This window comes from Rattus norvegicus, chromosome X, assembly GCF_036323735.1.
Source record: "Rattus norvegicus strain BN/NHsdMcwi chromosome X, GRCr8, whole genome shotgun sequence".
Classification (NCBI taxonomy): domain Eukaryota; kingdom Metazoa; phylum Chordata; class Mammalia; order Rodentia; family Muridae; genus Rattus; species Rattus norvegicus.
Window position 1 is genome coordinate 155,731,469 of NC_086039.1, and position 26,446 is coordinate 155,757,914.

The following is a 26,446-nucleotide window of genomic DNA, read 5'->3' on the forward strand; positions in this document are numbered from 1 at the left end:
CCATTCAGTCTGCCCCACCTGGAGTTCATATATATATACACACACACACATATATGTGTGTGTGTGTGTGTGTGTGTGTGTGCGTGTGTGTGTATGTATATGTATATGTATGTATGTATATATATATGTATATATATGTATGTATATATATATATATATCCTCCAAAACTAGACAATATTGATGAAGCCAAGAAGTGCATGCTGACAGGAGCCTGATATAGCTGTCTCCTCAGAGGCTCTGCCAGAGCATGACAAATACAGAAGTGGATGCTAGTAGCTAACCATTGAACTGAGAATGGGGTCCCCATTGGAGGAGTTAGAGAAAGGATTGAAGGAGCTGAAGGGGCTTGCAACCCCATAAGAACAGCAATACCAATAAACCAGAGCTCCCAGGGACTAAACCACCATCCAAAGAGTACACATGGACATACCCATGGCTCCAGCTGCATAAGTAGATGAGGATGACTTTGATGGGCACCAATGGGAGGAGAGGCCCTTGGTCCTGGGAAGACTTGATGCCCCAGTATAGGGGAATGCCAGGGAAGTGAGGTGGGAGTAGGTGGGTGGGAGAGCACCCTCATAGAAGCAGGAGGAGGGGGAATGGGATAGGGGGTTTGAGGAGGGGAAACCTGGAAAGAGGATAACATTTGAAATGAAAATAAAGAAAATATCCAGTAAAAAAAATAAGCCAACTCTGGACTGGACTCTAGCTTAACACCCTCCCACTCCTCCCACTGCCTGAGTAGCTGGCACCTAACAGTGAGAGTAGTGATATCTCAGTTTTACCTTCTTCAAATAATAGACTCTCTCCTGATTGGTTTTTTATTCTTTATCTCATTTACATAGACACAACAAGTCAATCAGAGCCAGCCTGAGAGGGTTAACAAATCCTGGTAAGACTGTGGAGAAAGAGAAACCCTTACACATTGTGAGAATGTAACTCAGTACAGCTACTATAGAATACAGAAAGGGATTTCCTCAAAAGTTAAAAGGGGGCAGAGAGATGGCTCAATGATTGTCAATGATTAAGAGAACTTCCAGAGGACCTGGGTTTGACTCCCAGCACCTATTTGGCTAAGATGACCTCTCAGCTTTACTAGTTATCAGCACATTTTCCCAGACTTAGAGCTGTAGTTCAAGTAATACTTCACAACCGTGGACAATAGTCTCCTCTTTTGAGGCCAATAGAAAGAGAGGCACACATTTATAATACAGTAACCTTCCAAATGACAATTGGAAATGGCTCCCAGGTTATTGAATTGCTTTAGAAAGCATGTTCCTTAATGCAAATATTGAATGAACTAGTAGGGCCGAAATTGACATGTTTAAGAATATGGACTAATCAAAAGTGTGGGTCTCACTCCGTGCCCTAATCTCCATCTCTTCACTCTTGCACTAAGTCAGGTCTCTCTATTTCTCATATATTTTATAGGAGAACTGAGTTCTGGTCTCTATAGCACAATAGCAGGACTATTAACTGAGTGCATATTTAAAAGCAGCTAGAAGAGGGAATTTTAAATATACATGACACCAAGAAAATATATTTGAAGTGATTTATAAATTAATTTCTCTGATATGAGCATGCAATTATTGGTTTTCAATTAAAATACATTCACAGAGACAGTGGCAGCATGCAAAGGGCCTTCACAAGTCTATGCCAGATAGGATCCCAGTGCTGAGAAAGGACATGGACACATGCCCCATCCCTAACCCAGAAGCTATCTCCAGTTGATAGCAGCTCAAAAAGAGCTCTGCTTTCACCAACAGACTCTCGCTGAGTATACAAAGCACACTTAAGAGCAGGCCTCATGTCCAGCTGTACATAGCCAATGGGAATGAACTCAGTGGTTGTTTTGGAGATTTTTGTTGTTGTCTGGAGGGATTTTTGTGTTGTTCTTGGGGGGGGGTGTTTTGGGTTTTTTTTGGTTTTTTTTTAAATCTACAGGCATTTTGCTTATATAATTTTGTTTTCTGTTTTATATTTTTATATGATTTCTATGTGTGCAAGTGTGTGTGTGTGTGTGTGTGTGTGTGTGTGTGTGTGTGTGTGTGTGTGTGTGCATCTGTGTGTGTGTGTCTTATGCTTTTTTCTTTGGCTCTTTTTTTCTCATGTTTATTTTGTCCTATGCTCATTTGGTTTTAGTTGCCTGTTTGTTTCTCATGAAAAAGGGGGGTTATGAATTTGTGTGGCTGGGGAGCTGAGGAAGATCTGGGTGGAGTGAAGGGAGGAAAACCATGATCGGGATATAGAGTACGGGGAAGAAAACTAATTTCAGTAAAAACAAAATTGAAAATAAAATAAAACAGACCCAACCTTAACAGTACACAAACACAAAAGAAAGAAATAGAAGCCTGTCCATGGGCTGGTTAACGGTCACTCCCTAAAAAAGATGTTTATCTCCATTTGTTTCATTGAGCTTTGGAGGGTCTTCTTTTCCTATCAGCCTGGCTTTGGATTCAGAAAACAATTAGATAAACAGAAAGGCGCATTCTGCCACCAGACTAAGAGCGTTGATGCCCCCTCGTGGCTAGATGTGGTATTAGCTGTAGTCCTTACAGATGAAAGCATAAAACAATGGTGCGCCAGAGCTGGAGTTCGGACAAGGCTTTCTTCTGTCTGGGTTGTCACAGGCATTGATGAGTAGGTTATGGTTACCATCCTCATATTTCAGATGAAAGGCTGAGACACACTCCTCTGAACTATCTCTGGAGCTCTAATGTATACCTTCAGGTATGTATTCAAATGCACTTCAGGTATGTACTGCATATGCTAAGTATATATACTGTCCCCTAATACGGTGGTTCTCCACCATCCTAATGCTGCAGTCCTTTAATACAGTTCCTTATGGAATGAGCTTCAACCATAAAATTCTTATGTTGCTAATTCATAACTGTAATTTTGCTACTGTTAGAAATTGAAATGTAAATATCTGAGATGTGACCGTGGAGGAGGAGGGGGTGTCATGGTCCATACTCAGAACATCCTCTATACTCCTGCACTTCATTATAAGAAAAAGAGATACACTTAGAACATGCTAAAGAAGGACATAAACAATCAAGGCCTAGAAAATGAAGAGAAAATGTGGACACTCAAAATCAGAAATTCAGAGCCCTTAGTGAACTTAGTGTAACACTTAGTGGAGTTGTTGACTACTCACCACTTGATCCGATGAAGGCTAGTTTACATCTTCGGACAGCATTCTGATCACCTACTGTTGCATTATCCACTCTTGCAGAAAGGGCTTTCTGCGGAAGCATATGAGGGCATTGCTCAACTCAAAGCAATGCATGGAGGATTTTCAGGTAAACAAGGAAATTCACAGTGACTTCCCATATGGAAAGAGAATTTTACCCTCTATCTGTTGCTAATTGGAGGGCATTTTTTTTCAGTCAGTCTCTAGTGATGAGAAGAGGGCTAATCTCCCCAAAGCTAGCTGTTTAGCTGTTTGTGTGGGCAGGAACTTCATTACAGCACAGCAAAGATAGATAGCCCAGTGAGAGATGGATGGAAGACACCCCACCTATAGAGCTGCTCGTTTAAAAAAAACAGCGCAAATGTTGAGGGGTTTGGGAGGGGAAGGATAATGAAAGATGGCTAGAGAAAAAAGGACATGTGGACCTCTTTAGACTACTTCCTGCTGATTATAGGCATTGAGTTCCTTGGGGCAAGTCCAATATTCGTCATCAGGAATTCTCCAGCAAACAGCAAAGAGCAGTCAACAAACAGAGATCTAACAAACAGCAAAAGCAGCAACAAGAACCACCACCACTACAACCAGCAGCGGCGGCGGCGGCGGCGGCGGCGGCGGCGGCTGCGGCAGCGGCGTTGGCAGCAGAGGTGGCGGCAGTAGTCACTGCAGCCTCTCAGGGCTCTGGCATTTTTATACCCTCTCAAGAGCCCTCAGAATTTCAAACATAAACATGTTCAGCTGGGAAAACAAACTATCTGAAGCTTCTGTGGACAGTCTTAAGCAGCCCTTTATCCCACACCTGGAATTAAAACAAAACAAAAACACGTTCAGATGACATAACTGGGATTTTTTAAGAAACCAAAATTCTCACTACAGTGATGTATCTATAAGGAGATTTCATTTCATCTGTCCCTCCTGCCTGGAATTACTTGAGCTGTTCGAAGCTATGAATTTGGATCTTCTCTGTTTTTCTCTCCCCTCATTATATATATTTTCCAAAGATCAAATATATATATATATATATATTACCAATCTTCTCAATCTGCCTACTGGGTCTCATGCTAATTTTTAAAGTTTCCATGTAATTTGTTTCTTCAGAATTAACTTTGGGTTATTACTTGTAACATATCTTCCAATTTAATTATTTTTTTTCAGTTGTATTTGGCATTCCATTTAGCCCAACCATTCAGTTCTCAAGTTTCATTGTTAGTGGTTTGAGTTATAAGCTTTCTCTTCAATTCATTTTTTCAGTATTTCTATAACACTTTTGGTCATTACAGATATTCTCAAGCTTCTTTTAGAATATAGTAAACCACAGTTATTTCACTCTATAGATGTGAAGTTACAGAGAGTTATAAGCTTCCTGACATGGGTGCTAGGAACTAAATTTGGGTTCTCTGCCAGAGCAGTAAGTGCTCTAATCACTGAGCCATCTCTCCAGCCCTACTTCATCATTTCCTGTTTTACTATCAAACTATATCCTGCACTGTAGTGTGGAAATACAGGGTGAGAATGAAGCTAGGAGAACTTCCAGGGCTGCACTGGACTCCTTGGGCCATAGTCCCACATCTAGCCTGGATTTTTAAACACTATTTTATACATTAACTTTCTTTTAGCATATGTGTATGATGGAGACATGCTATGTTTATCTGTGAAAGCCAGAAGACAAGTTGTTAGCGTCAGTTCTTTTATTCTGCCATGTGAATTCCAGGGATCAAATGTAGGTCATCAAGTTTGGAGTCAAGTCATCTTACCAACTGTGCCATCTCATCAGGCCCACAAATGCCCAAACATTTGTGGGTATGCAAATACATTGAAACAAAAGCTTGTTCAGTACACACTGCAGCTATATGTGTATAAATCTAGCTACATTTGAGGCATTATTTGGTCTTGTGACTCAGAAATTTCAAAGCATCACCTCCAAGGAAACCAGAAGTGGGTCCTTTGGGATTTAAGACCCAGAAATAAATAATTGACATCAACTCTTTGGAAATATCCAGTCACAGAGACACATAAGAACAGACTTTCTATTCTAAAACTCCTCCTAATAAATAACAGGCCACACCAATTAATTGGCTGCAGAAGTTGAGTCCTTTGTGCTGCAAATATCTCCCAAACAAATCTACTCCCATCTGCTGGCGGGTATCTGAATTTTCAGGGGAAGCAGGCAAATCTGTGAATAGATTTTCTAGCTCAAATCTCTACTACTATGTGACATTGAGTCAATTTCTCTTCTTTTTCTGAACCTCAGTTTACCTGCATTACCACCCAGTTGTTTAGGCAAAAGTTACAGATTACCTTTTAGTGAGAAACAGAAGGAATCTCTATAAAGATGTCTGGATGATCGGGGTGATATGACAAGACTCACAATGTGAGAGCAGGCTTGCCTTAGTTCTTATATGTGATTAGCAATATCATGTAAATCTTATCACTCCTTTTTCTCTTTCATGTCCACTTTCTGCAACAGTTGAGGAAGAAGGGAGATGTTTTTTAAAGGAAGATGTATGCGACAGTACTCTGCACTTTGGGAGAAGTCGTAAGACTGTGGAACATGGAATAGTTTGTTTCTAAAGTGTGTTTTCAAAAGAAGAGGAAAAGTTAAGTTACCAACTGTGTAAGACATTGAGAAAATCAGGAGAGTGAAGGTTTTCTTTGTTCACCCAACATAAAGTTGTCTAACCAAGTACTGAGGGAAAGCAGAAAGGGTATGTTTCTAGGTGTATGAGCCTAGTAAAGGAAGGATGGACTAGAGATCCATTTTACTTTGTCTCTTCTCTAAGGTGTGACTTGGAGGTGTAATGCTAGTGGACATGATTGAGCCCTTTTTCTCATTACTGGGTACATGGGCTCTTGTGATGCCTTGTTTGGTACAAGTTCTGTCATGGTCCCAGGCTGGGACACAGGGGATACTCTTCTTTTCCATAACAGAAGCTGTTTCCAGGTAGGGGAAATAAAACCCTTCTAACAAAAATCTCAAACTTTTCCACGTGATTGCATTTGAACTCAAGTGCATGAGCATCTTCTGGTGATATCGGAAGCACTGACTTTTGCCTTATTTTCCCCTTCAATAGTGTCAGCCTGGATCCTCACTTCCACTCGGCACTCCCGTCTACAGCAATGAATCATACCTTACAAAGACTCCAGCTGGTGAATACTGAATTTGTTTTTCTTGGGATCCTAAAGTTGAGGAAAAGAACCCTCTGGGAAATTTGGCTCCAAGAAGACAATTTCCATCCTCTGTGACCAAAGTTGTATATTGAGTCCCTTTGGTAAGAGATTGCAGCAGCCCACTCAAAGATGAAGAATATTGGGTTAAACGCGTTGAGTTACTGGAGTGTCAATGGTCTGAGAACAACCTCATGATTCTTCAAAGATGTACAAGTGTTTCAGAGCACACATCCAGCCATGACAATCAAATAGTCACACTTCTTTCAAAATTCAAACTCTTGGACACAAAGTCTTCTAAAAGAAACACATCGTTTTCCTTCTGCAAAGAAGAGGCCCAGAGTCAGAAGTCCCTGGCTTCCCCTGTGGTCCAGCAATCCCCTCCCTCTCCCGTGGCTGGAGCCCACCCAGATGGCTAGTGATGGTCAGGGTAAAGCTGCAGAGACTGAAGGGGCGGAGGCCTGACACCGCGCAGCCTAGGGGGCGGAGGCCCAAGCGCGCGCCTTTTTGTGCAGCTCTTGGCGCTTGCGGGATTGGCTCGGCAGGAGCTGCCGTCGGAGTGGGCGGAGCCAGACGCGAGCCCCGCCCTACTCAGCACCCAGTCTCAGCCCCGAGCGGTGCCAGACGAAGCGCACCTTGCAGTGGCACGCCCTGTGGACCGCTGCGTGGGGAAGAGCTGCTGCGGAGCTGCTGTTCTTTCAGGCCCTGGGCTCCGGAACGACCCCTTACTCCCTGCTTCCTTCAGGTCTTTCCTTAGGGTCCCAATTCTGCGGAAGGACTAGGGATCCCGCCCCTTTTGCCCGGTACTGACTCGCTCCCACCCTGTCCCTGTCCCCTTTTCCAGCTGTCCGCTGCGGTCCCCAAGAGCACCGCAGCCATGGGCATCCGAGGCATGCTGCGAGCCGCTGCGCTCCTGCTGCTCATTAGGACTTGGCTGGCAGAGAGTAACGACCCCAGTCCCACCCCAAAATTCCACTTCGAGCTCTCCTCCAGCATGCCTGAAGTCATCCTGGATCTCTTCAACTGGTAAGCAGCCCAGCCTAGCTGAGCATGGAAGGGACAGGGTTTGCAAAAGAAGGTCTTGGCTTCTTGGACAGAGCGAGCTGGAGACAAGGGACTGGGACCCGGGTTTGTCTATGGTGATGAAGGGAGCATGGGGACAGCCATGAAATGATACTTCTAGCTTCAACCCACCTGTTACTGCTGTGCCCCAGAATCTACCTGATCATCCTCAGGGACTGAGGTCCCAGGCAGCTTTTCCTAGTCATGTTCTCTGACGCCCTTGGTACATGGGCAATTCACAAAACAGACAGGAAAGACACCTGTTTGAGTAAAGATTTTTTTAGTCCATTTGCTAAAACAATCTCTCTCTCTCTCTCTCTCTCTCTCTCTCTCTCTCTCTCTCTCTCTCTCTTTCATTCTCTCTCTCTCTCTCTCTCTCTCTCTCTCTCTTTCTGCCTCTGTGAGGGTTGGGGGACTGGCTCTTTCAAATACAGCAAATTGAAATGATTAACTGTGTAATCAGTAGCTGTAAATGGCATATAACCTCTGGTTTATGTGGGGTAAGCTTTTCTGCTTACTCCTGTGTAAACATTTGAAGATTTCAGTGTTTCTCTGTTTGACTTAAAGTTTCTTTAAGTCAGCAAGTATCTGAAGAGGGGATAAACCATCATCCTTGAAATGTAGATAACACACAAAAAATGTATATTCGCAAGTGGCTACAGATCTGGAATGCTGGCACATGAGAAATTTTGGACAGAAACAGGTGGGAATGTATTTGTTTGGTTTGGGAATAATTCATGCGTACACTTTTAAATGTTACAAAATTAAATTTTATGATTGATGGAAATGAGTAATAATTTTAAGTGGCAAACTAGAAATAAACATGTATTCAGAAAGGGGGAGGGGCTAGGCTGGGCAAGGTTCCAGCAGGCAGCCCTGCAGTGCTCACAACCCAACCTTCCAGACTGCGTCAGTGAACACACAGAGGGTAGGGGGAGTCAGGGAGAAATGGAAAGAGTGAGAAAGAGACACCCAGAGAGACCGAGAGGCAGATTGCAGGGGCGATTCATCAAAGATCCAAGAAGCCCCAGTGATAGTGATGCCTGGGGCCTGTCGTCATTTAAAAGCCCTTTGAGGAATGAAAGCATAGATTAATTCAATGAGTATCTCAGAGAGCTCTGGAAAGGCCTACTAGGCAATTGAGCTGGCTTCACTTACAGGTGCTTGCCTAAGACACCTCCAGGCTGAAAGCACATGTGTAGTAAGATGTAAGATGCCTATTCCCAGCCTGGGTCTTTTCGAAGACAGCTCCAAACCCCGGGAATCAGACATGGTTTAGTTCAATGAGAGTCATAAATCTCTGCTACATGAGCAAGACACTCTCTCTCCCTCCCCCACCTCTCTCTTTCTGCGTCATGTGTCATATACCAACTCTCTCACACACAAGGTTGACAGAAATGTAAGGGGAGAAATACCAGGACCAGGTAGAGGAAATGAGTCTTTGAGCTGGAAAACATAAGCTCAACTCAGGGGCACACTAGCCAGTGGGAGCAGATGGACCTCCAGAGGCAATGAGGTACCACTGAAAAGATTGCCAGCAATCAGCATCCAGGGGTACCTCAAGGTGCAGTGTATCAAAGAACTAAAACAATGCAGTGTTCTGGGGTCTCATCTGCCCAACTTTCCGCCTCTCCTCTGGTGGGCTCTCCTCCCCTGACCATTATTTCTGCCTGGTAACAGGGACCCAGTCCTTGGGCCCCACCCTCTGAATGAAAGCTGTGAAGGGGGAGGGGAGGGGAAAAAGAGTCTGCGTCACTGCTGTGCTTCTGGCTGACTCACTGTGGACTGAGAGGAGAGAAAGGGAGGGTGGAAGCACACACGTATGACTGCACATGTTTGCATATGTACAAGAGCAGTGATGGCCCTGGCAAGCTAGCCACTGGTAAGTGGGCCACAAGTCAACCAGCATTTACTCATGGCTTCTCTGTTTCAGCAAAAATTGTGCAAATGAAGCTGTTGTTCAAAAGATTTTGGACAGGGTCCTGTCAACATATGATGTCCGACTGAGACCAAATTTTGGAGGTAAGCGTAATCGAGACACCAGAGGCTTTTACATTAGATGGAATAGAGCCAGTACCACCCTGGAAGCTAACCAGGCTCTACATCCCCACCACCACTCCCAGATCCTACTTTCTGGAATCTGCCAAGCCCTGCAAGGGAGCTCCTTCAGACTTGGGCCTTCTGCTCTCTTTCACTGAATGCACCAATGTACCTAACTTTCTTTGCCAGAAACCTTTTCCTCCCTACTCCTTTCTAAAGATATTGCCGCCCTTAGGCAATTCTGGGACTTAATTGAGGCTATGGTCTTCTCTGCCTCTGCCACCTTACCCACCTAGGCCTGGGACCCTGCTATAATGCCCTGTTTTTCAAAGCCTTCAGCTCTCACCAAATTCAGTTCATCTAGCATCCTGTATTATATGTGTTCTTCATAAAATTCAGCCTGATGGCCAGTAACAGAGATAAGAAGTGACACGGAAACAGGACAGCTTCCTGTAGGATGGGACACATCTACTGAGTAGTCACTGCTAATGATTCACATTTGTGCTCATCTGTAACTGTCTTCAGAAAATATTGTGCCACCTTGGAAAACAAGAAAGTTTCCCTTGGCCCTAAATTTAAGAGGTGAGATTACTAGCTGGTACTTCCCTCCACTATATAAGGGCAGAAGGCTCAGTCTAAGACTCCAAGGTGAGTCTGCATAGGAAACAGGATTGAAAAAGACAGAAGGTATATAATGCCTTTATGCTACTGAGACCCCAGTGGCAGCAGCTTTTCCATGAAGCATAGAGAAATGGGGGGAGGGGAGCACAGCTAATACCCCTTACATGGTACTTAGCCTCTGAATCATTGTGCCAAGCCCAAAAGGATGCCTCTTTCTCACTTTAATGTTTGCCCACAAAGGCCAAACAGTAGCCATCTCCACACAATAAGCACATGTTCACTGTTTCAAGCTTAGGTTGCCCTCCCTATACTATTCAAGACTAAAAGAAAAGAACAGAAGCAAGAGTGCATCTCTGGGTATTGTCTAGCACTATAGGTCCACAGTAGGCCTGGGGCCTCTTGCTGTCAACATTCATGTTACAACGAGTATTATGATCATGCCAGGCTAGATCATCTGAAAAAGTATGGGCCCCTATAATTCCTTTGCCAAACAGATAGGGGCAGTAGAAGAGGAGGGTAAGGAGAGCTTAGGACAGCCTGCCATTTGGATGGAAAGAACACTTCAGGCTGTAAGGCTGGAACTGTTGCATCAGAGAAATATGGTGGAAGACCCATTGATGAGACAGCTAGGCTAGAGTACTCAGGGTTCAGGGAATCCAGGACTCTCTGTATAGCCTCCAATAGAGTACCCTCTGAATTTAATATGCAATAGAGTTTTAGGGCTTAATCTTCACACATAAGAATGTTCCTGACTCCCTACCTTACAGGAACATGAGACAGACACCCAACATCATAAAGGACATGGAGCATTTTCACCTTAGCTAGAGAAATAAGAGTAATGTCCCCTTCCTCTTCCTGGTTGAGACCCTGTGCCATATCATGGCTTGGCAAGGAAAATATGCTCTGCATTTCAGAACCTATTACCTCTTCAGCCAAGAGCCCTTGGGCAGGCTTCTGCCCTGGCCCTTTCACTCCACAACATTCCACATAAGTAAAGACATCACTAGTATGGTCTAAAGAAGCCTGTTTTGGAGGAAGGGGCTGGCAATCGGGCTTTGAAGAAATGAGCTGACAAGTAGGTCTCTCTGGGGCTTGTTGCGTACTAACATAGCTACCATCTGCTGAAAGTGTAGGGAGGGCAGCCTGAAAGGCACCAATCAAACCCCACCCAGTGTTTCTAGGAACCTCTGTTACTACATAGCATTTTCCTGGGGCTTTTCAAACTAGCCCTAGGTGTTGGAGTCTGGGCTACACCATAACACAACCCCGTTTGCTTTTCAACTGCCATTCATATACTTATTCCCCAAAGAACTTTGCTCTTTGGGGCACTGGGTTTGAAATAATACATCTTCCTCTCTTATGCTCAGCTTCTGTGCAATCAGCCTGCAGTGAAACCAGCAGGTTGAATTGCAAGCATCACATGTACACATATTTCCCTAGCAGCAGTGTGGTGGAATATACTTTGCTGTGAGCTGGAGAGAGAATAATAAAATGGATTTCTCCATACTATCTTACAGCTTACTATTTTCATAACCATGATTATATTTGAGTCTTGCTAATGGACACTGAAAATACCCAGGCAAAAAGAAAAAACAAGAGGCAGAACACCGACACAGAATTACATATTCAGTCACACACATTAAACACACCATCATTACAAAGTATTAACTCACATGAGCACACTCATGAATTCACTCACATAGACACACATAAGCATGTTCATACATTTACTTAAATTCACACATTAATGCACATAAACATGACCCAAACTCATATATTAACACGCATACAAAACGGCCAAATGCACACACATATATACGAGGAAAATATTGGCTCATGCACAAACATACAGAAATAATCACAAAAATTCATTTACACACATAAATACACAATCAGACATTTACATGAACACACTCATGTTTATGAACATACTCACATTCACATGTGAAAACAGATACATTCATACACGCAGACAAGTTCACAAATACACCTAAATATGAACATACTTGGTCACACATTCACTCAACATAAATATGCTTACATATACTCATTTATACTCACAATCACACAAGTCCATTCTTACATAAGAGCAAATACATCAACATACACATACACACAAATATTCTGACACATTGACAAACTATCAGCACTCACATATGTGTTTATATATATAAACATGTGTGTTCACATATGTATACTTAAAAATCCATTTACGCTTTAATACACAGTAACATTAATACACAAACATACTCACATGCAAATATACCTATAAATTCTGTCATACATTATCAAACTCATGCAACCACAAATTCACTCACAGTTATGTTTGCTTACACAAACACACTGATTCACTCTCACATATGGACACATGCATATACAGATGAACATTGTACCTACTGATGCACTCAAATATGCTTGCAGACACAAACACACTACTAAATTTACACATTAACATCCTTATGTACATATGCTTACAATACCACATATGACCAAGATCATACAAAACCTAAGATTCATTCTCACGAATATGCTCACATACACTCACTGCCACATTCAACATGCATACGAACTCATTCATATACACAGGCAAGCTCATAGACACCCATATTATATACTACCATACTCATACTATACATTCACTTCCATACACCACATCTACATGCCCGTGTATCCTAATTCCACAAAGCATATTAAAATGAACATGTAAGTACACTCTTACATACATATATGGCTTCATGATAAATATTCTCATGTTTCACTTGTACTCTCTCATATGTTGTCTCTCACACAACACACTGGATCACATCAACATGCCCATACAACTCACCAGATCTCACAGACATGCCCATACTGTACAATGGATCACACAAATATGCCCATACAACACACTGGACCACACAAATATGTATGCACACTGGCTCATACACAGACATGATTACACACACACATAGACACATTTCATCTGAATATAAACACATTCCCAAAGTTGCTAGCAAACATGGACATGCTCACAATCACTCACACAGAACCATGAATCTTAGCTCTTTTCCATGGGCTTGTTGAGTTTCAGGGTTTTTTATTGGAAAACATTTATAAGAGTACTTCATTCTATATCTTCCTCTTGTGTTGCCCTTATACCTTTCAGCACAGCATAAGCAAGGCCTTGCTCTAAGCACTTGACCTTCATTTAACTATAATACCATTTTCCCAATTTAACCTACGAGGAAGCTCAAGCTCAGAGAGATTAGGTAATTCAAGATTACACAACCAGCAAACCTCCAAACTAGTTTTAGCCTAGACAACAGGGTCTCAAGTACATATATTCTTAACCTTTATCCAAATGTTAATGTGGTTGTATCTTCCTATATTGTAGGAGCACCTGTGCCTGTGTCAATATCTATCTATGTCTCCAGTATTGAACAGATCTCAGAAATAAACATGGTAAGTCTATAGGTTCCAGTCATGGTGCTGGAAATAAGGAACAAGAAGCACAGTCATAAGCCAACTCTAATTGTTCTGACCTATGACAAAACTCACATGAAAGCGAGTAAGGATAAGTTTAAAAGTGACAGCCCTCTGGAATAGGGAAAAAAGTCAATAGAAGGCTCAAATCACAGCATATCCAAAAATTCAGTTACATGTAGATTATCAACTCAAAAAAAATCTATGAAGCTTTAAAAATATTTAATAACACATCGTGTTTGTACTACAGGGTAGTTAAGATTTATTTCATAAGATACACATTGCCCAAAACAAGAGTCAAATGGTGCTGAGGTTGATGTAGTGGAAACAATGCTGTCACCTGTTTCAGCTTTTGCAGGGATGCAAATGGCCACTTTCACTTTGCCATTGTAACTTCTTCCTGTTTGGAGCATGTATGGTACTGTTTTTACATAGTGATATATAGATAGATGGATGGATAGATAGATAGATAGATAGATAGATAGATAGATAGATAGATAGATAGATAGATGTATATTATGTTCATATATGGAAATATTCTCCAGGAATACAGGAGAGCAAATTATAGTTACACACAGTAACTTTGAATGGTGCCTCACAAATACAATACTATGTGGGAAAGGGGGGTTACAGATATACAGTTGGATTCTAATTGGACAATGTTCCAAAAAGAAGTACAACTAATTGCATTGTGTTTTCTAAAAATGCACGTGGAAACAATCAAACTCTACCCTGAAGCATGAGAAATAATACCATAAAATCTTGAATAATGTTTCCTGCTTGTTGTGGAAAATGTGCTCTGAAAAGCACACATTGGAACTTTCTTAATCTGGATCTTAATAATAAAAGCTTAAATTTTGCTGTTCCTTCTTAAGCATGTTTATGCAGCCATCTGTATGATATGTTTCATAAAGTAACATATATGTATATGTACCATATAATATATGTATACAGAAGACAGAGAGCTGAACAATCTGACAACTGTCATTTACCTGTTTCCCCCAAGGACTATACCATCACAATGTTTCTGCATCAGACTTGGAAGGACACGCGCTTAGCTTACTATGAGACCAACCTGAACCTGACTCTGGACTATCGGATGCATGAGAAGCTCTGGGTCCCTGACTGCTACTTTGTGAATAGCAAAGATGCCTTTGTGCATGATGTAACTGCGGAGAATCGTGTATTTCAACTTCACCCAGATGGGACAGTGCAATATGGCATCCGGTGAGTCCCCACAAGTGTCTTGGGCTGTTCTGGCAAGCTGCATTCTTCCTACTGTGTACCCCACACACTTTCACATGCTTTCCAATCCCTCGTGCAAATGTTTCCCTCTTCAGGAAATCCTCAAAATTTCTATGGCTGAATACTCAATTAAAAAAATGTTCAAGTTTAGATACTATAGCTGACTTTCAAATGTGTCCTATGGTGGGAGGGTGTGTTAAGGAATCTGAGTTCACTGGGAACAGTGTTACTTTATTTTGTGGACAATGAAGAAAGAAATTGACAATGTTGCCTACCATTTGTGAGAAGAAATACTGTTTTTGTTACATTTGTATGTAATATTGTAAGTTTTTTTAAAAAGCAATCTTGATTCCCAGGATCAAAAGATCTCTTCCTCCATTTCTCTTATGTATGTTTAATTCTTTATCTCCATGCAGCAATGAAGGGAGAGTGAGGAATGCTGAAGCCTGGGCTCCTTCTTTATATTTGTACCATGCGGGGTATCTGGAGAAAAAGGAGCTAGTGCTGTAAGAGGGCTATGGCCGGGCTTCTCAGCTCCTGCTCTCTTTATACAGAGAACACATGCACACTGATAGTCTTTGACTGATCCATTTGCGATAGAACAGCCACCAAAACTGGCTTCACATTTTTGGCTCAGATTGTCAGTAATGAAAGTTGATAGGTCATCGTAGCCCAGAAAATGTTTCCTGGTGATAGCTATCCTAGTTTGTTTGACAAGTCTAATCATTGGGTTTCTCTTAGTCTGGGGTACTCTCTCCCTATTTCTTCCTTTCTTCCTCCATGCACATGGAATCATGGAATATCAATGTTTACATGAAATTGATCAATGAAATTCCTCCGAGGATTGACAGGGCTTAGACTAGCTTAGCAGATGGGAAGGAAAGAAAATGACCCAGGACAGAAATGAGGCAATCGAGAGATTTTTTTTCATTATGCTGTTTTCAAGCATGAGTCACTTCCCTAGCTCCGCCAAGGCCATTTGCTCAGATTCCACTCCTGGGTACCCAGCATAGCAATTAATGCTTTTTCTAGCTGTATCTACTGTCAGCACTGTCTGGATCATCTCTGGATAAGCATTCTGTGCCCACTAATGTCTGTGTAGCTCTCAATGCCATGTAGGCCCTCACTACTGACATGGATGTAGATAATGGTCTAATGCTGCCCTGGGTCACTGCCCACATTTATACTCCTACATACCTTCTTTCCCCAATGGCTATGCAGTCTTAGCACATTATATGCAGCACACTGTGTTCTCTCAACAGCTTTGTTCATACTTTAAGAAGCACAGCTGTTCTGTCCCTGTATTGTTTCCTCAAGGGCCTTTCCCCTTCTGATGTTCTGTGGGTTTTCCGGCATGACATATATCTGCTCTTTGTTTCAGCCCTGCCAAATCTTGTGGATTCTTTATCAAATCCCAATTTCTCTCTCTTTCTCTGCCTCCCCCCAATTCCATACATATGTGTCCACCTTCCACCTAACCCTTGCCTCCCCACCCTACAGAATCCTTAGGAATCAGCTTGAATTATTTCCCTTCCTTTTCTGTTTTCCTTGGCAGACTTACCACAACAGCAGCCTGTTCCCTGGATCTGCAAAAATTCCCTATGGACAAACAATCCTGCAAGCTGGAGGTGGAGAGCTGTGCGTATTTCTCTGTGGATCCTTCATCCTGAAGTTGGGCTGCAGCAGTCAGAAAAGCAGGAGTAGAGTTGACACCAAGAAGAATAGCACAGCTCCTTTGCTGTGCATTTCCCCTTTGCTCCCCAAATATGTTCACAGCAGTATATAAACGATAGGTGGACGGTGGCTGCATAATAAGCTGACATGCTGCACACACCTGGCATCTGGGAGTGGGTGTCCTTTGTGGTATAAATAATTCAGTTAAGAAACTAGACATACTCACCCATAAAAGTTGAAGCATCTTTTTACTACACATTTCTTCCTGCCTAAAACCTCCAAAGTGGAATTCCTCTCTCTCTCTTTGCAAATGGTTAGACTCCCCCATGCTCACACTCAGAAAGCCACAAAGTAACCCCCAAATTCGAAGTGCCAACATGCTTTGGTTTTTACACTTCTGTGGAGTGAAATCTGCCTAGATTAACTCTTTGTTTCACCTCCCAGATGGCTACACTGTCGAAGACATTGTGTTATCCTGGGAAGATGATAATGCCATCCACATTACTGACGAGCTACACATCCCTCAGTACACCTACCTGGGGAGGACAATTACCAGCAAGGAGGTGTACTTCTACACAGGTGGGCCAGAAAGTCTCTTTCTCTCCTGTTTCTTGCCCCATTAACAGCAGTATACACTCTTGGGAGCATCTGCCTTTGATCCTTTGACTCCTTCCTTCCCCATTTCTTTGGTGCTGAACACATCTCATCTTCCCTTCCCCCTTGATAAAGCTCTACAGATGGAGAATAAGTGTGGAAGGCTTGGGCAGGCTGACAACACTCTACTTCCTGCTCCTGGGCAGGCTGACAACACTCTACTTCCTGCTCCTCATAGGGCTGGCCTCTCACCCTCCATCTGTTTGCAGCCTGAAAACTCGTGTGGAAATGAGTGAGGCAGGAAGAAAGTTCGAGCTGACTTGCATAGGCCTGATACTGATGTGTATTTTTACAGGCTCCTACATGCGCCTGATAGTGAAGTTCCAGGTTCAGAGGGAAGTCCGCAGTTACCTTGTGCAGGTCTATTGGCCCACAGTCCTCACCACCATTCTCTCCTGGATATCATTTTGGATGAACTATGGTTCCTCTGCAGCCAGGGTAACTATTGGTAAGTCCTTTCTATCTTCATCTCAGGAAGAAACTTGAATCATTTTACTTAGAAAACAAGTAAAGACAGAACAGTGGAGACCTTGAACATCAGGTCTAGGTTTGGGGGAGGCATCAAATGTTTTGAGCAAGGAACAGCCTAGAATATTGAGCTACTTGGCCTGTTTTTACCTTCTGTGGAGCAGATTGGCCTATCTTTTCCTTTAGGGGCACAACTATAGCTACACATGTGTAATATTTTGGGGTTCAGAAAACGTCAGATCCTAAAAGACTTTATGGAATTGGAGATGTTAATTACTTAAACCAGGGCTAGAAATTTGAGCTCGATCCAGAGCAATCAACCTGATAAAGCCTAGGAAACAGAGCAAGGAGAGGATATGGGCAAACCTTCACACCAGAGGTAGCCTCTGCTCACCTCCTTTGAGGTACAGACCCAAAGGCTTGCTAAAATTGCAGGTATTGAAGGAGACTAAACCTGTACTGTGTTGTTCATAGGACTAACTTCAATCCTTGTCCTGACTACCATCGACTCACATATGCGGGATAAACTCCCCCATATTTCCTGTATCAAAGCCATTGACATCTACATCCTTGTGTGCCTGTTCTTCGTTTTCCTGTCCCTGCTGGAGTATGTCTACATCAACTACCTTTTCTTCAGCCAAGCACCTCGGCGTAATCACAGGAGATGCAGGAAACCCAGGAGAGTTGTTGCCCGATACCGCTACCAAGAAGTGGTGGTAGCAAATGTGCAGGTTTGACATTTTGACTGACAGCCAGATTTTCTCAGCTTAGCCTTGACCCTTTCATATTTCATAGTTGCTCTTATCCTCATACTTTACTTGTATATGACAGGCATAGATAATAAATAGTTGATATCATAAAGCAAGAAAAGTCAGAACTTGATTTCTCTAGATCTTTGATCCAAGTTTGCCCATCTTATGGGCTTCCAGAGTAGGTGATGAAACTAGAAGGGGATGGGAGGTGCAGGAGGACTGGCCTTCATACTTTTCTTTTCCTGAGAACATACTGAGCCCTTTGCTTTGGGGTATATATAAATGCCCAACAATACCAGTCCTTTGCAGAAAGCTCAACCTCATGCTACCTGGGAAGCCTACATATAGCATACAGCATTGCTGAGATCAAAACTGCTCCATGGGGAGACAGTTGCTTGGCTACAGCTATGGCATTCTCTGAATGCTAAAACAACCACCTGGTTCAGTCTCTCAACCCCTCTCTGCACCTCAGAGAACCCAACGGGCTCTGTCTATCAAAGATGTTAACAGTAGCTTTGCAAGCACTAATCAGGAAAGTTCCTTCCTTTTTCTCTTCCCCCGTCAATGCCCACTAGGTAATATGAAACTAATCAGCTTATTCATTATCTCCTTGAAGGATGGCCTGATAAATGTGGAAGACAGAGTGGAAGACAGAGCTGGTCCCCTTCCTGACAGCCCCATGCAGGCTCATCTGGCAAGCCAGGAAAGTCTAGGATCTTTGATGTTCACTTCAGAGGAGGCTCAACTGGCTACTTCAGAAAGCCTCAGCCTACTCTCGTCTGCCTCAAGCCAGGTCCAATTGGCCACTGGAGAAAGCCTGGGTGATCTGCCCTCCACCTCTGAGCAAACACTGCCTGACTATACCATTCACTTTCATGGTTTTCTCACTAATGACAGTATTCTCCCCATCAAAATCCGCAGCCATTCTGATGCCCTGGGTGATGAAGACTCCGAAGAAAGCCTAAGCTCTGAGGAGAGCTATGGCCATGGAGGCAGCCCCACTGGAAGGCTCAAGCTCCAGATTAGCCAGAGGTGTGTGCAAGAAGCAAGTTGGGACATTGATAAGATTGAGAGCTTACAGGATGACATCAGTATCAAGAGCAGCTGGCTTGGCCTTGATGAACAACGCAAAGGGGATGCTGACAGTATCTGGAGCCTTACTGATGAGGAGCTCATGGCCTGTGACCAAGAGAAGGACAGTAGCAGTAGCTCAGAGTCTGAGGAGAGTTGCTCCCCAAGCCCTGGGTGCTCCTTCAATGAAGGGTTCTCTTTTCAGCTCTTTAACCCTAACCGGGTCCCTAAGGTTGACAGGTGGTCCCGTTTCCTCTTCCCTCTTTCCTTTGGGTTGTTCAATGTGGTTTACTGGTTATACCACATCTATTAGTTTCTCATACACCACAGCAGCAGGGATATGATGATGTGTTTCCTTTGTGTTCATTCAGTTTTATTTTTCCCTCTTCCCCTTTTTCATTTTATCTGGCAAAGTTTCTTTTTTTGGTTTGGGGATGGGGTTGTTTTGTTTGGAAGGGTCAATCAAATCCATTGGGCACTTTTCTTTATTATGAGGTGGGGAGGAGATAGAGAAAACATGTAACCAGAGAAGAAAGAGTGAGGAAGACTTGGAGATAAATTGCACATTGATTTCCTCCTACCAGAAAATTCTCACCTTTCACTTTAAACAGTCCATCCACCTAGAAATGCCTATGGAAGTATTTAGAGGAAAGAGAAGACCCATGCTGAGGAATGAGGATAATCTGGTTCACAAATATTCCTGGGACTTTCATTTTTTAGTCCCCTCAAAATGTTGAAATTGCTTTTGCATCACTTTTTCCTTCCTCCTGGGTGCCATGCACCCTGTCTGTCTGCATGGGGAGAAGAAGTCAAACCAAGTTGGCCTGGGGTATGCAGAGGAGGGGCTAGGCATGGCTTGGCTATTCTGACAAAGTTGGGAATTATTTGTAAGTACTTTGTACTTTGAGTGTAGAGTTGTGATACAGAAGTGGGAAGGGCAGCTGGGTAGGAAGGACTGCCAACGAGATATAGCAGAGTGAGTGAGAAAGCATGCTTTCCAGCAGGGGTATGCATGACAGGGGGAAGATTGTCAGCTGAAGTCTGCACATGTTCAGCTATTCCCTTTTAAGTTACTAGACCTTCCCTTGTCCATATTTCCCCTTCACGTTGCCTGACAGTAGGGACTTAGTACTTCTGTTCAATTATGAGTTAGGTTTCTATCAATTGCTGGGTTGATTACTAGTTACAGTAGACACACAACTTGGTGAGTAAGCATTAGTTGAGAAAGTTCAGATTTGCTATTCCACCATCGGCCTAGAATAGCATATGAACAACTACTGTGAATCTATATACTAATCCTTTCTGTTTGTCTAGTGCATAGTAAGTGTCAACGAGGTCCCTGACCCATCACATCGTTGGATCCTCACAGGAGCCCTGTGAGCCAGGGAAGAAAAGACACCTTGTCCCCAGTGTTCCAAGGACAATGTGGAGCTTGTGTGCCATGCTTAAAGATGCTTGTTCTTTCTCCTTATCTGCCTAACTCTCAACTAGCTGCCCATTCCCTGTGCTCAAAGGGGCACCCCTACAGAATCTACCTGTTGGTCTGCTAAGCTCACTGGACAGCACCTGGAGCATCTCTATATGAAGAGGCTACTGACCAGCCACTGAACATGGAGCCCACTCAGCAGGATTCCTGATGAGAGTAGGATGAGCCTGCACACCAACTTTCTAGGAAGCACCAGCTCATTGATGGAGGTCATGAGGGAGCTTTTCCAAGCATTCAACCTATAACCCCCTCCCTCTATAGGCAGCCTCTCCTTCAGCCCACCCACCTCCTTAACTATACTTCTATGTGTATATATTTCTGTGTATCTCTGAGGATGAGTGTGTATGTATCCAGGTAGGTCTAAGTGCTAGCCATACAACCATTTGAGACGCTGTACTACTGTCAATCTACATTAGTGTATATGAGTGCATATCTGCGCTGTGTGGGTGAATAGTATGTATGCATCTGTATGAGAGTGTCACTTGTGTACTTATATTAGCGTAGCTGAATGCATTCTGTATATATGCATGGAATGTGTCTGTCTGTATACCTGTGTTTGTCAAACTTAGTTGGTGTAAAAGGACATACATCAAAGGGAAACCACATGTGTTCCCTGTAAGAGGTTTTTGTAGAAACAGCATGACTCTAGTGACATGTTTTGGCACAGTGGGGAAAATCTTATTTAGCTGGACTGATTGACTGTTCTCTTCAGTTCTAGAGAGCCAGGGGGACCTACTAGGAAAGTAAATTTGTAGCTAATCCTAGGACAGACTCTGCTGCTTGACTAGGCCCCAAAACCTATCTTGTGTTTGGAGTTCAAATGTTTCTTTCTTTAACTCAATTCAGGGAAAGAGTCAGAGAATTAAAAATGGAAAGGAGCACCAGGTATTGAATAGATGGTCTCGGTATTGTCTCTTCTCCATGCATAGGCACAATTCTAGCCTTTTATACATACACACAGACACACACCCACTCCATCACACGTGCACATATACATACCAGGAGCACCCATGCTCTGAGTTCTATTTACAGGCATGTCCAGACATATACATGCACAAGTAAACATGTACACACACACATTTTAAAACAACTCAAAACAAGGAAATTCTACCAAAATATCTATGATTGTCTATTTTGTTTTAGGAACCCAGCACAAAGAGCTCCAAATTAATGGGAGAGCAGAGAGTTCTCATCTGGAATCTGAGCATTCATTGGATGTGTGCTTGTATTTGGAGACCTTTAACCTTGTAGAGTTGGACACATCACTGGAGTTACAAAGAGAGATTACAGTGATGGGAACAAAGAAACGGCAGAGAGGCCAGTTGTAAATATCCACATAGATATAGCATACCCTAAAAGACTATTTTGCCCTAATGTGCTGCAATGAAAGCAGTTAAACTCTACTGCGATTCATACTATGTGAAGTGACATGTCAAAGTACCATGGAGGTCTGGCAATGACAGCTTTTCAGGAACTTGAATCTTCTGGTTTTTTCATGACTATGGTTTTTCTTACTTGAAAGTTGCCAGATCTTCCCTTGTATTCTGTGTGTGGTTCATCTTTTTCAAGCCCTGTCTCCTGCTGCTCCCAGCCCTTTTCCAGCCATACAGGCATACCCTCTCTATCTGGCTGCCTATATCTCCTCTGGAACTTCCTCCTTCACTAAGTAGTTGTGACAGTGCAGAGCATCTGAACAGTGCTCCTGGGGTTCAACCTGTCTAACAGCTTGGACAGAAGGAAGAGCCTTACTAAGTCTGGGATGGAACAACCCCACTTTACTACTCTATTCTGCCTTGCCTTGCCCTCTCCCCTCCCCCTAGAATTCCTGTCTGAGAAAGACACCAGCTTTCTGTCTTGCCAATGCATCATTTTATTGTAGAAATATGTGGTGTATTTCCTGCCCAGTTTGGTTTGCATTGTGGGGTATCTCTGCACAATGGGTCTCAATGGAGTTTGCCCAATGTATTCTTACAATTTGTATCATCCTCATTCATAGCAAGGTTGCAAACTCTTGATATACTTAGAACCAACTTTGGCTGAGATTGTGACCATTCCTAATGAGGTTTCCTTACTCTGTATATACAGCAGCAACACTTTCAAGCTATTAAGTACTGAAGGCATTCACTAAGCACTCCATCTGCATGATACCCTGTGATAGCAAGCAGGAACTCTAGCTATTCTACAACCCAGCATCTTAAGCAATTGTAACTTGTCCTACTGAAAGTGCAGTGTGTTTGTGTTTGTTGTATAGTGTCCTGAGATTAATATGAGTCTACATTATCAGTGTTGGGTTTTCAGGGGAGGGAGGGAATGATGTTAAAATATCGGATAGTTCAATAATGAAATAGGCCAGCTGGTCAGGGCCATCCATGTAGAACTCTGTCAGAATTTGCACCCACTATCATACTAGACTGTGTCCCTGGGATCAGTATTCATTAGCAAAGGTAAAGATACCAGAATTTTGCACAGTAATAGAAAATGACTTCAGATAATTCCAGAGGATTCTTTCAATGGTAATTAAGTCATTGGCTCCCATTCTGGGAGCATATGAACTATGATAAAGTCACATACATACAGATCTTCGGTAGTGGTGTTAGGCCAAGACAGTAAAAGGTAAGAAAAGAGAATTACCAACAGCCAGGTAACCTAGGTGACCTGACCTGCAAGGGCCACAGTAGCAGAGCCTTACTAGATAAGTGGGTGCTCACGTTGAACTCATTAAATGACATTCCTGTGAAAAAGGACCTTGACCGGTCCTGACTTCAAGAAAGTGAAACGTGAAAGAGCATATGATTATGCTTCTGAAAATGAGGCTTTAAAACATGTAAATAGCAAACAGCAAAATAAAGATCTATACTAGCAAATACTCTGCTGGCTCTGTGCTTCCTCTATTAGATTGGTTGATACCACATTGGACACTTCTCTGTCTCTGAAAGCTTCTAGCCTCCAGTATTCATGGTTTTTCAGAAGAGGGGAGCTAGTAACACAGTCATTGAATAATTCACAGTTTTGCGCAAAGTCATTTAGGGTCATTGCAAACAAAAGTTTTAAGACCGAACAAGTCAAATATGAGGTGAACATCACTTTGTGTAGTAGAGAAAGCAAAAGAAATGTTGTTTATAAAATACAAGATAGTTTCATTTTTATCTCTGCCAAAGTAGATTACAGAGCGGGGAGCAAGAAAGTTAAAGGTCAATGGCTTAGGGTTAATCCAGATCAAAAGCATTGCATTGTCACACTGAACCATCCTAGTGGCAGAGAGGCTTTATTTTTTTTTTAATCCACCCTCTTCAGAACATCTCTAAGCACTTTGTGATGAAAATGTGAGACCTTGAAACATGAACCCTAAGCCAGTGTACCTTCTTTGATCAGTCTGTCTGTGGCCTGATCACATTAAAAGGGCTGTTCTTGGGGATTGCTATGCTGCTCTGCCCACAGCCTGGAACTAGTTGAATATAAAAGTTTACTCTTCAAGAATCCTTGGATTTTTGGGTTTGTGTGTGTGTGTGTGTGTGTGTGTGTGTGTGTGTGTGTGTGTGTGTGCGTGCGTGCGTGCGCGCGCGCGCGCGCGCACACACACATGTATAGGTGTATAGAGGCCAGAGGTTGACATTGGGTGTCTCCCTCAATTGGTTCTCCACCATATTTGTTGAGACAAGTTTTCTCACAATAGAGCTCACTCATTCAGCTAGTCCAGCTGTCCAATAGGCTTCAGTGATCCACCTCTTCTTGCTTCCCCAATATTTGGATGTCTTATTTGGTGTTCTATTGCTGTGAAGAGACACCGTGATCATGGCAACTCTTTTAAAGGAAAGCATTTCATTGGAGTTGGCTCACAGTTTCAGAGGTTTAATCCACTATCATCATGGTGGGGAGCATGGTAGCACACAGACAGACATGATGCTGGAATAGGAACTGAGAGTTCTCCATCAAGATCTACAGGCAGCAGGAAGAGAGTGAGCCACTGAACCTGGCTTGACCTTTGGAACCTCGAAGCCACCATCCCCTCCAAGTGACACTTTCTCCAACAAGGCCACACCTCTTAGTCCCACCCAAATAGCACCAGTCCTTAATGACTAAGCATTAAACATATGAGTTTACAGGGACATTGTTTATCAAATCACCACATTGGATTATAGGCATGCTGTGGATCTAAACTCAGATCCTCATGTTTGCACAGCAAGCACACTACTGGTTGAACCATTTCCTCAGGTCCAGGGTTCTTCAGTTTCTGAAGGTGGCCTTGAACAACAGGTGGAGTTTATAGTCCCATGATGGGTTTAACATGACCAACTAACTATACTATTATGTGTGGTATGCCTCCCTAACTATACAACTACATTAAGGGATGGGTGAGGAAAGAAGTGTGATAGCATTCCCTTTTTAGCTGCATTGGTATACCTCATATCCTCTCTCACTTTTGAAATTCTAGTAGTCTGGAAGAGCTTGGAAACGAAAACTAGGTAAACAGTACCATTGAGGCACTAAAGGGTCTCTGGGAGACCCTGCCAGGGCTTGGAAAAAGCTGAACCAAGACAGGAGGCTTTCAGGAGAGGCTTCCTGAAAGCTAGGAAAGCAAATGAAAAATAATTTTGTGTACAAGTGTCTATGTTGTGTGTCTGGTATAGATAAATATGTACATAGGTAAGTGTGGAGGCTAGAGGAGGTTGAGTGTTTTCTTCTGTGGCTCTCCACCTTATTTTTTCAGTCAGAGTCCACCACTGAACCTGGAACTCATTGTTAGCTGCAGTGTCTGGCCAGAGAACTTCTAGGATCTACCTGTCTCCAGCCCCCACACTAGGGTTACAGGAGCATGCAGCCATTCCTGGCTTTTACATGGGTGATGGAGATTTAAATGCAAGTCCGTTTTGTGACCCTAGTCTTGGCAGACATGTACAAACATCACTTTACTCATTCCAAATAGAACAAAGAAAGAACACAGGAGTACTACATTTACATAATTTACACCCTTCCAAAACCTAAATGGATTTGATGAGTTTTAACAGTGTTACTAATGGAAATATAGGTGAGGGTTCATTTACAGGAACACAGCTGCAACACAAAAAAGCCTACCCTCGCATGGATGGCAACTCACAAAAAAAAAAAAAAAGCAACAACAACAAAACTCTGTGAACCCTAGAGCTCACACTACACCTTTCAGACAGCTCTTTCGGGCAACTTACTTGGTCTTGAGCCTTTTCCAAGTAGTTCAGCTTGTCTCTCCCTCTTCAGCAATCCTTTATGCTTGTATAACCGTAGTAAAGGAGTGTCTTAGTGTATCTGGTCAGTTTGGGGTACTTCCTGAGGCTTTCTGAGTCTTAATAACCTCTCCTCAGAATTTCCTAAATATTTTTAAATTGGATATTTTTTTATTTACATTTCAAATGTTATCCGCTTTCCAGGTTCCCCGTACATAAACTCCCCATCCCATGCCCCCTCCCCCTGCTTTTATGAGGGTGTTCCCCCACCCACTCACCCGCCTCCCCACCTTGACATTCCCCTACACTGGAGCATTGAGCCTTTGGCAAGACCAAGGGCCTCTCCTCCCATTGGTG

General features: G+C 42.9%; 1 protein-coding gene across 2 annotated transcripts; it reads left to right on the plus strand.

Moving 5' to 3' along the window:
• The first annotated feature begins 6,369 nt into the window (after positions 1 to 6,369).
• On the plus strand, positions 6,370 to 23,757 carry Gabrq (gamma-aminobutyric acid type A receptor subunit theta). Of its 2 annotated transcripts, XM_063280286.1 has the most exons (11): positions 6,370 to 7,101; positions 7,201 to 7,382; positions 9,352 to 9,440; positions 13,453 to 13,520; positions 14,548 to 14,768; positions 16,342 to 16,424; positions 16,905 to 17,039; positions 17,410 to 17,562; positions 18,057 to 18,313; positions 18,951 to 19,366; positions 20,720 to 23,757. In XM_063280286.1, the coding sequence occupies exons 1-11, from the start codon at positions 6,778 to 6,780 to the stop codon at positions 20,724 to 20,726; spliced, it is 1,935 nt and encodes a 644-aa protein (XP_063136356.1). In that variant the 5' UTR covers positions 6,370 to 6,777; the 3' UTR covers positions 20,727 to 23,757. The 2 variants fall into 2 exon arrangements, with proteins under 2 accessions (XP_063136356.1, NP_113921.2); NM_031733.2 differs by having other exon boundaries at positions 6,968 to 7,101; positions 18,951 to 23,755.
• The last annotated feature ends 2,689 nt before the right edge of the window (positions 23,758 to 26,446 follow it).